We start from the raw sequence: 10,693 nt of genomic DNA on the forward strand, positions 1-10,693 counted from the left end.
GCCTGTAGATGGTGCTGTTCTCACAGAATCAGCCCATGCAAAGACAGTGTTAAATTGAGCGAAATGAGGAATGGATAAAATGCATGATCTGTTTGGTATTTTGAAAAATAAAAAGTATAAATATGCCTTATATAGGTATGGTCCTACATTATATTATTCAAATATAGCATGATAGGTCCACTTTAAATAAGTCAACACTTAAAAACTATAAAAATACTACAGGGAAACTGGAGTGAACTGAAAGTGCATATATCAATTGGCAGGTTGGTTAAAACGGTAACAACTTAAAGCACACAAACATTGTGACACACACACACACCTACATACACACTCTCACACTTAGAGGAGAGAAAGGGAGGCTGATAGAGGTGTCAGAGACCAATACAGATGGAATGAGAGAGAAAAAATTAGTGGGTAAAATGAACCAAAAATTATGGGTCATTGTGCCAGCACAGTGCACACAATTAAGCATCGTCCAGGTGCTGAGAGCCTCGGCAATTACAGCCCAATTAATGCCAGTGGCATGATTACGGTTACAGCTCAGGATAACTATGCTCGGCCCAGTTCAGAAAGAAGAAAAAAAAAAGAGCTGGTAATTGAATTCCTGCTGCATCTTTGAGAACAACATGTGAGAGCAGAAAGCTGTAAGAAAGTATGAAAGACACTGAATCTGAGGTGAGATCTGATCCTCGATCAGTACTCTTTATCTATGTATGCCATCTCTGGCTGACCTTAATTTCGCTTAAAAAGGTAGGCAGGCTTCCCTCTTATTTACATCATCGACATTGAACTATAGAATGGAATTTATTTATAGAATACCCATGGGTTTTAAATCACAAGACCTAATCTGGCAATTTCGTAGTAGATCACTAATCAACTCTAAAGCGGCATTCAAATTATACACAATTTGCCCTTTGTTCACCACGAGTCAACAGCTAGTTAGGTTGTGTTTCCATGATGACATACCCTTCTAGCTTATGGCCCTTCTTTGGGCTGTTACCTGATTGGTACCGCGTTGAAAGGTGAGCAGCACAAAGCCAGAGTTCAAATAATTGTAACTTTTACTGCAGCGTTCTGCAACAATTTCAAGCAGTGATCAACAGCAAAGGTAGCACTTCCGCCAAGTCGGGCGGCAACACTCAGAAACACAACGGCAACGCGTATCGTGTGAATACAGCATTATAGTATGTCAGTAAATGCAGAAGCGTAACACCTTTGGCTCGCCTTTTTAAATGTTTTAGTGTAAATAAAGTGAAATGCTAATGTACGGCTATGAAGGAAGTAACTAACAGTCAATGACTTCACTTCACCACCGCTAAGCTAAAGGTGGCTAATGTTCGGCATGATGACGTTTAATTGTCTTATTTAGTCACATGATAGCAAAAGCATAACAATCATAAAAGCTTCAGAGATTCACCTATGGGGTATTCGCTGACTCTTTCCAAATTGTTGTACTAATGGCCAGTGCTTATACAATTGATTGAATAATTCAATTAAAAAACAATAAGTAATGACAAATTAGATCATTATTCAGTCAAACTATTACTAACCATAACTAATTCTAACTAGTTACAGCTTTACAAATGTAATCACACAAACTAAAGTACAATAGCATCCCATGATCACCAAAGAAAATGGTTTTAAGCTCTTGAATGGCTTTTTCATAACTGAGGTAACAGCTGTGATTTAAAAAAATAATTCAAATGTATTGTGAAAAAAAATATAGAATAATCTATATATTTAAACAAACAGGCAGGACTATGAGTCAGGCTACAATTTGCACTTAACTGTAGCCCTGGTGTCCATCCAGCGTCTTATTCACACAGAACCCTGTTTTGATTGTTAAAAACCACCTTGGTGTAGTCTCCCAGCACAAAGGACACAAACTAAACACATAGACAGACAAACACACACACAGGTTTAATTCTCTTCCCATTCAAGTTCCACACAAATGCACTGAGTGGCATGTCTTGGCCCTGCAACAGAGCAGGCAATAATTACTCATTCAAATGAACATGTCAGGACTGCCGACAGACAGGGCTTTCCCCTGCCACACACACACACACAGACAAAAACACACTTGGCGCAGACGCAAGCACATACACACACACTTCATGTTGCAAGGTGGGAGAGATCCATCAACGGCGCAGCAGGCAGACAGACTCCATACGGCAGCGCTGTTCTAAGCTGGTCCTCACTGTACGCCTGACACACACACACACACACACACACACACACACACACACACCTTTGATTTTTGCCTACACTTTCACTCAAAGCACGCACATACTTAAAACACTAGTAAGCCTGTCCACTGAGAGGCCTTGTTATGATATGATGGCCAGAGCGACTGAAAAAATAAAGTGTAGCAACAAAACAAAAAAAGACGTGTGTGTGTGACACAGACTCAGAGGCAGTGACAGAGATGGAAAGCAGAGGCAGAGTGAAAGAAGCGAGACGGCAAACAACAATAATGAGGAAGCAAAGAGATACAAAGAGCCCACAGCAAATCATCAAAACACTTGAATGACAATTACAGTGGACTCAATTTGAGGGGCGAGAATAAGACGTCTTATTACAGAAGAGAAGTGTTTTGTCCAATCATGCACCAGGATGAGTCAAGTGTATTGATGTGGCTCTTAATCACAGTTTGAGCTCACATTACAACTATTGGATGGAAACATCAACCTTTTCCTAATGCGAGGCTCGGAGGATCATTGAGGACGGGTTGGCTGACTATTTATAAGTAATAAAGTGTTGCAGTAAGTCCTTAAACGCAGAAATAACTTTGCTTTTTATCATGTCTGGTTCCCTTGTCTCAGTTATCATGTTTTTTTATGTGTAAGTAACTTAGCCTGATGTAAACAGCACAATATTTGAAATGTAATGGAGTAGGAGTATAAGTAGCACAAAATACATATGCTAAAGTACAAGTTGGTCAAAATAGTACTTGAGTACAGAACTTAGTTATCTTCAACACTGCTTGCTAACCATTTACTTTGTCAAACAAATTGAGGGATGGATAAATAGTTACTGTTGACACTGTATCATTGCACATGCACATACCTGTGGTGTCCATGTCATGGCCAGAGGCACTGGCAGGTCAGCAGAGCATTCAGGAGCCTCCACAGGGTGCTAAGGGTGGAGAAGAAAGGACCGTTAGAGCTGCTTCTGTATTACGTAACAATGAGAGGTCACTCCACCGCTCCTTGTTGCTGTACTGTATGTCTGGCCTTTATGAGAAGCCTTCCTTAGTTTGTTCTTGGTTATTACTTGAAGACTGTCTAGTATTTACTATTAGTGCTAGTCATCTTTATTATGTTACTTAAACCTACTTATATCTTTATGGAAGTTCAATATCATTTATTTCAGAAACTCTTTTTGTTATATTCCATGGAATGCTCTTCACATCCCGATAGCAATGAATATCTTTAGTGCTTTGACAATAAATCCATAAAAAAATGTCATCTGTGGAAGCCGTAGCGCTGTAAAAAGCACATCCAATCATTTTAGCCGGCCCGGCTAAAATAACTGGATGGCCTATGCCTGTCAGCCTTCCATCTGTGCGCAAACTTATCTCGTGCCCTCATTGGTCATGTACGCATTCGTGTGTGTTGGAGGAGGGGCTCTGTAAGGAAGTGGCAGATTTTCTCTGGTTGTATATTTTCAAATTCTAGCGCACTCGAGCCGGTTTCACAAATTTACCTACCCCACCTTTAATCTTAATGAAAAAGGGAATTCATTTTTCAAATCATGTGTGGCTTACTGGTGTAAAAATAAATAAAACTATAGTGTTTGTTTTCGTGAACCAAAATATTGATTTCTATGTGATGTGGCATACATTTCTCTGGAGGCTCTCTTTGTTTTTATCAAAAATGATGTATAGTTTAATAAATTCTGCTATTTTTTAAATTATATTAACTTGTGTACTAACAACTTGCAGTTTTACTTGAATATGTGTTCTTTTGGTCCTTGACTATGAAAGGACTATACTGGCATTAAAGGCAAAATAAACGCCTGTTTCAATATAAAACATTGGTCAGAGCTTTCAGGATGTTTTCAACATTTCTTAAACTGGACTCTTTTTTTAAAACTCCCACTGCTTTCTCCCTCACACTTTCTATTAAAGCAGGTTGTATTTCTTGTCACGCATTTAATGCGGCAGCCCCACAACCTGCTTCTAATGTTGCTTTGAGAAACGTCCTTCTCCGCTTTCTCTGGTTGTATTCTTCGTGTAACCGTTAAACCCTTTTCCATTCAGTTTACGCCCTTGCTTATTCAACACTTCTTTACCGAGTGCGACACGTTTTAGCCGAGAAGCTAACAGAGCTTTTATTTTGGTAATCTTCTACCGGAAGACACTCTTCTTCTCTCTCGAGGAGACTTGACACTGCTCTGGCTAGCCAACATGGCCGTCATGCATGCATTGCATCCTTGATACCGACGCAGTGCACGGCTAATAAGCAGCAGAGAAAACCGAGACCGGATTGTTTAAATTCTTCGTCACCTTTTTCCACCCACGCCTGACCGGGATAGCCTCCAGCGGCAGTGTCATTTTCTGTCTTCCCCGGGGGTTCCCCTTCAAGGCCGGTCGTAATGCTGTCCGAAGGCAACAAAAACGGGTAAGAGTGAGGCAGAGGGCGACTCGAGGCTTTAGTACCTTTACCTCCTGAATACAGAAAACGATGGGGTTACATTAGCCGGTGTTAGCATGTCGCGATCTTCCGGGATCACGGCTGTACTTTGCGATGCTGATTAGCCTAGCAGCGCCTTCCTGCTGGTTACATATCAAGTCATCAGTTCATATTGGCCTGGTTATGAGTGTGCATGTTCGCCCATGTGAGGAGCACCGGGGGTGGGACCACCGGTAACAGCCTTTTGTTGAATGAAAGCGAAGGGATTTTTTTTTTCTGGGTAGGGTAGGGGGTCTCCTTTCTCTACCTAAAATAGCTTCACATTGGAAAAGCACATTGATTAATAAATAACGGGCTCAGATTTCATAGTGTAGTGACGAGAGGCATGCGGACTGTGATTTCTCCACCTGCTGTTTTCTTGACCTCAACATGGTGGTAGCTCATGGTATTTTTTGATAATTTCAGAATATGTATTTTCTTTAATGATGATTTTGTTGTCAAATAAGAATCATTTATGGGCCACAATATACATGCACCTTGTTGTTTAGCCCACGTGATATTTTTTATTTTTGGGTTTGTGTGGCTGTAGCTGTTAATGATCTAACTGTTGTCAAGGGAGATCATTAAAGTAGACATCTGTTAACTGTACAGTGAGTGTGAATGGACCCTTATGGTGTGATAATAATTCTCCCAGCTGGCACCAGCATTCACAGTCCAGTCCCCTGGGAGTCTGTTTTGTGACAAGTCAGCTTTATGAAACCAGTTTGTTGCAGACATGATTTGAGTATTTCTGTTGCAGTACCATACATATTAATGTGTGCGTCGGGTCGTACCTCACCTAACGTCAGGTTTTGTCAGGTTTTTGGGAAGTTAAACCAGAAGCAGTGCCTTTTTAAATTTGTGATCCATTGTGATATTGTTCCTCAGGATCAGGCTGTACTTTCGACATGCTTCCTTATTCCAGTCTAATCATATGAATACAAAAGGCCTAAAAGGGGGGTTTATTTTAAACAAAAAAGACAAGCAGAGTCACTCCTCCTTTCTTCTAGAGATCTTTTCATCACGGCAGCAGACTGGCCTTTTCTGCTCTCCTGATCCCGAGGGATTGTATTTCTAGTTGACATCTGTCTCCCTTTATGGCCTGGTGCAGGTGTGTCTGGCCTTGCCCCAGAGACACACACACACACACACACACACACACACACACACACACACACACACACACACTGGCATCCACACCTCTTAGGGCAAATAAGGGGGATCCAGCATGGCGAGGAGGATGGGGAAAATACACTATCCCTACCAAAAATGTGTTTGTCTGATACACAAAATATAATAATGACTTCCTTTTTATGTGAAACTATGAAATTCAAAGCATCATGTAACAAATCAAACAACAGATAAAGAGAAGGATGCTGGAGGACGCAATCATCCCACCTACAGGGTGCTGCCACGGTTTCTGTGTCATCACATGGAGGTTGATGGTGTAGCTAAAAATATAATGATGACTTCCACTTGTTTTTCTCCCTTAGATAGCAGCGATAAAATCACTTGAGGAAGCGTTTGGCTGTGTGAGGTCTGACTCATAGTGACTACATAGCATAGATGACTTGTATTGGCAGAGTCGTTTCATTAATGACCCAGCAGGGATCAGATGAAGCCCACACACACTGGAGTCGGCTGTGAGTGTTTATCTTGGACCTTGAGGAGTGTTTGGGACCCTGGGTGTCAGTTAACTGGGGAGTTATTCATAGCAGGAGTTACCCAGATCACTGTTACTCTTCCTCTGACTCTCCTCAGTGTTTTCCCCTGTCTGGTCCTACTCATCATTTCGCCTCCTCTCACACTCGCCCTTTCAGGTTGGCCGGTCACTAGAGCTCAGCTTCACGGCAGTCTTTCTTGTCTATGTGGATTTTCTTCCATTAGAGCAACCGTGTTTATTTTTAACTTGTCATCTGCTGACGTTTCTTTGATTGTTGTTTTCTTTTAAATGTCAAATATTGCTAGAAATTGCCCCACACTACAAGGCCCTAATCCTAAAGATCATATTGCTTTTTGTGACTGGCCAACATGTTAGAATTTATAATCATTAAACAGAGTGAAATTCGGCTATTTGAGGTATTCTTTGCTTGAAAAAGGACTTAAATAACCACCAAAATAATTGATTATTACCAAAAAATACAGGCTTTTTTGATACCACAGCACAAGGAAAGCATTGTTTGCGCTTTTCTCCCTCCTCCTCACCCCAACCGCCTCCTCTTCCTGCAGGGAGGTGTCGGAGCCCAGCGCGGCCGCCGTGACGGAGGTGCAGCCGGACCCCGAGAGCTCCATGACTCAGCAGCCGCCCTCCGGGGCCGAGGCGGAGAGCAGCGAGGGCCACCTGGAGGAGGTAAGGCCACTCAGAGGGGGGGGGGGGGTACCCGGGTCTCCACTCTGTCTCCCACTAACCTGCATCTTCATTCATATAAAAGCATGTGTAGTTGGCAGCATAAGCCAAGAGGGGACGCTTGAAACCAATACAACCCCAATGTTTTTAAAACCACTAATTCCTTGGAGTTTTTATCCTCCCGATTCTGGCCCTTTATACACTTTCTGCATCTTTTTAACCTCTTGAATGGCTTTAAGATTACTCACTTTAAGGTTTTTCCAAATGCTCATATGTGAACAAACAGGGGTTGAGTTGGAGTTGGGTCCTGGGGTAAATAGAAATGAACTCACCCCCCTCCATTTTGGTTAAATGCAACTAACATATCATAACTTAGATGATCTCTCACACACTTGCCTTGTCTGTCTGGAGAGGGATGGTTAGTGTTGATGTCGCTGGAATGCAAGAGGTGGTCAAATTAAACATCTCGCTGCAGAAAAAGCATGCTTCCTTCAGTCTGTATGTGTTGTAGAGGGAGGAAGTGAGTTAGAAAAGCATTAAACTCAAAGCCCTGACACACGAAGCCGTTTAGCGATCGATGTTTAGAATCTGTGGTCAAACATTGAGCCTGTGTTGTATCTGGAAATGTTTGCACTACTCGGCTCTAATATAGGGCTTTCACACCAACGCTCCGTGCTAGAGCTTTTCTGGTTCGGAACCGGTTTTTCTTTTCAGCCCCCACTTTGTTCACGCCGCTCAGAGCCCGACTGGTGCTGCCGCGTCATGACGTCACCGTTTACGTCGCTGATTTTCTCCCCAATGGCGTTACGGCGCTCACTACAACAATAACAATAGCAATGGGGGACTGCGTCGGGTCCATGATCGTGTTGCTTTTAATCATACGAAGCCAGATTAAATTAAATAAGGACTTCTCCAACCATGTACTTTTCTCCAGAGTGCCGTGGTTCATTAGCCACTTTCACACCAAGTACCTTGCCGCACTTAGTTCCCAGCACTTAGTTCCCAGCACTTAGTGCCAGCACTTGGTACCCCCATGGAACTAAGAGCCGATCGCGTTCACACCAGAATAAGTTCCCTGAGGGAAGATTACGCAAATGAAGCCGCTGACGTCACTTCTTCTGCTTTGGGTTTACTGGCAGGCTGCAAACAACTTCACTGTATATACTGCCACCCGAAGTCCCCTTCTGAGTAAATCGCCAGAACGCCGACACCTCATGACTCCACCGCTCCCATGTTTTTTTTGTGTTTCCATAAGTTATTCTCTCTCCGTTGGTGCGCGGGGCTAATGTTAATGCTAATAATGCTAATGCCAGTTGTTTGGCAACCGAAGCTAAACTGACCATCTTGACTACTTGTTGTTGCTATTCTATTGTGGCATTAACCGTTTTCTACAGGCACATTTTACCGGCGTATTTTTCATTATGATTCTCCTTGTGATAGTCGGACATGTCAACCTGTGCAGCCCATGTATTGATTCCATCCGATAGCTGCTATAATACAAAACAAAATGTCTCCCTGCTCTCCACAATGATCAATAACAGCAAACGGTGTGAACAGGAAAAACCGGTGCTATTCAGGCTCTAGCTCTGAACCGGCCCTGGAACCGTGTTGGTGTGAAAGCCCCAATAGACAGTTCTAGAGAAGAAACCTGAAGTGGTTGTCGGGTTAGCTTTGTATCAATGTAGTCGTATCTAAGATTACATTATCAAAACATACAAGTTAATCTTTACACTTCTAGAAGCTACTGTTGATGTTAGATGTGCCTCTCCTTCTTATGCTTTTTGAAACCAGATTTCCAAAACCATTAAATTACTTCACATTTCAGGCGCGGAGGTCTTGAGTGCCTCATTTACATTTTTGATTTGACTTCCTTATCAGCATGCCTGTTTGTAGGTTTTATTCCCCCCTTGGGTTTGCATGAGTAATGCCCCTGACAGTGTGTGTAGAGATGCATCAGGGCTTGTTTCTGCTGTTCCTTTCACCCTGCTTTCAACTCTGGCTTGCTCCTCTCACACTGCCTCCCTCTTTTTATTCTTCACTCTCCCCTCTTTATCCCCTTACCTTCCATCTTATACCTCTGTATCCCATCATGAACGCTTCTATCTCTCTCTCTCTCACTATATATATTTATGGTGTGATTGCTGTTTAAAACCCCATTGATTGCTTTGTTATGAAGGTGCCCATGCCTCTTCCATTGCCCCTAATGGTACCTGCTGCGTACTACTACTACCACCACCACCACCACCAACACCTCCTCCACACCTCCTACTCCTACAACTCCTGTCCCGCTATGCCCAAGTGCGTCGCTGGCACCTGAATTAGGCCCAGAGTCTGCAACCCCCATGGCACAGAGTAAAGCCTGCACTGTATCTCCACGGAGACGTGCTGAACCAGCAGGAACTGGAGCACCAGACAAGCAGCAGCCATGGTAACTGCCGCAGCACATAGTTGCCATGGTAGCACAGCCTCAGAACCGCACTGGACTGCGCTGCACTGTTCGGCGGTGATGATGAATGATGGTGTCAAACGCTCTATCGCTTTTCCCATCGGCCTTTTTTGAGGATAAACACATCTTCAAAGTGTTGACCTCCATCTGCCACGCCTCCGTCCTTCAGAAGCCAGGTGCAGCTCGGAGAAAACATCTTCAGCTCTCCAGATCTGTTTTTATCCTCCACCTGTAATCCAACACTGCCCTCTGCTTGCGGAGTGGAGTAATGACTTTGGACTGAGAACGCCTGCAGTAACCCACGCAGTGATTAAGGCATGACTGTTAAACTATCCCTGTGAGGGGTTTAAAACTTGACCACACACTGCAACTGAAATAATCTGCTTGGAAATGATGATTTATGGGACTTTTTCCTGGAGAATGTTGTGGATTAGACCACAAAGGATTATTACTCACTCTACTGTTGGTTGAGTTTGTGAGGCTAACAACCATCCTCTGCCTTGACAAGCTGGCCAGCCTTTTAAAAGAGACTTCAATTACTTATCCTGCATGAAATCAGCAATGAAAAGAGAGATGTTACCTGAACTCTTACAGAGACTTTCAAAGGACACGGTGCAAAGGACACTGTGCAAAGGACACTGTGCAAAGGACACGGTGCAAAGGACACTGTGCAAAGGACACGGTGCCTCACAAAGTTATGCAGCAAGTGACTGATCATCCAAATAACAACGAATTAACAAATCATCAACTCCCTTTCTCTGCAGCCCGTTGTCAGGGAACTCAAATGTGACTTCCAGATACGTGACTGCAGTTAATTGTTTCCCAATCGATCTCTTCCCTACACCCAAAACTTGCCCGCTACATCATGTGTGATTTCTGAGTGCTGAGCATCCATGCTAGCAAAGGTACTCAAGATGATGTCCATCGAACGCTCTTATTTTGCTACCTGGATTAAAATGTAACAAAGAGACATTCTTCTGGACTATTTTTACCACTTTTTATTCTACATGTGCTGTCAATGTGCCAAACCCTGCTGCAGCAAAATCTTCTCTATGGAGACCTCATGAGCTGATTAAAACTCAACGGAACTTTCCCCTCACAATGGCTGTATATTAGAGAACATGGACAATGAAAGACTATAAACTCAAGCATCATACAATGGATTTTTTTGTTCCTCCCATATCATGGCTTTAACAAGACATGCCCCCCCTTTTCTCCCCCCCCCCA

The 10,693-nt window shown here is 43.0% G+C and overlaps 2 protein-coding genes across 2 annotated transcripts in view; one reads left to right on the plus strand and one right to left on the minus strand.

Annotated features, from left to right (window-relative positions):
* Positions 1-4,555, minus strand: part of fancl (FA complementation group L) — a 13,138-nt gene extending 8,583 nt beyond the window's left edge. The window contains exons 1-2 of the mRNA XM_010779443.1: positions 4,529-4,555; positions 3,067-3,135 (exon numbers count right to left, since the gene is read on the minus strand). Coding sequence (XP_010777745.1) covers positions 3,067-3,135; positions 4,529-4,555 — 96 coding nt within the window. The remainder of the gene's footprint in view (positions 1-3,066; positions 3,136-4,528) is intronic.
* Positions 4,399-10,693, plus strand: part of acin1b (apoptotic chromatin condensation inducer 1b) — an 18,836-nt gene continuing 12,541 nt past the window's right edge. Inside the window, 2 exon segments of the mRNA XM_010775615.1 lie at positions 4,399-4,622; positions 6,903-7,023. Coding sequence (XP_010773917.1) covers positions 4,597-4,622; positions 6,903-7,023 — 147 coding nt within the window. The 5' untranslated portion in view covers positions 4,399-4,596.

Source organism: Notothenia coriiceps, unplaced genomic scaffold (genome assembly GCF_000735185.1).
Source record: "Notothenia coriiceps isolate Sejong01 unplaced genomic scaffold, NC01 NC01_scaffold00000339, whole genome shotgun sequence".
Classification (NCBI taxonomy): domain Eukaryota; kingdom Metazoa; phylum Chordata; class Actinopteri; order Perciformes; family Nototheniidae; genus Notothenia; species Notothenia coriiceps.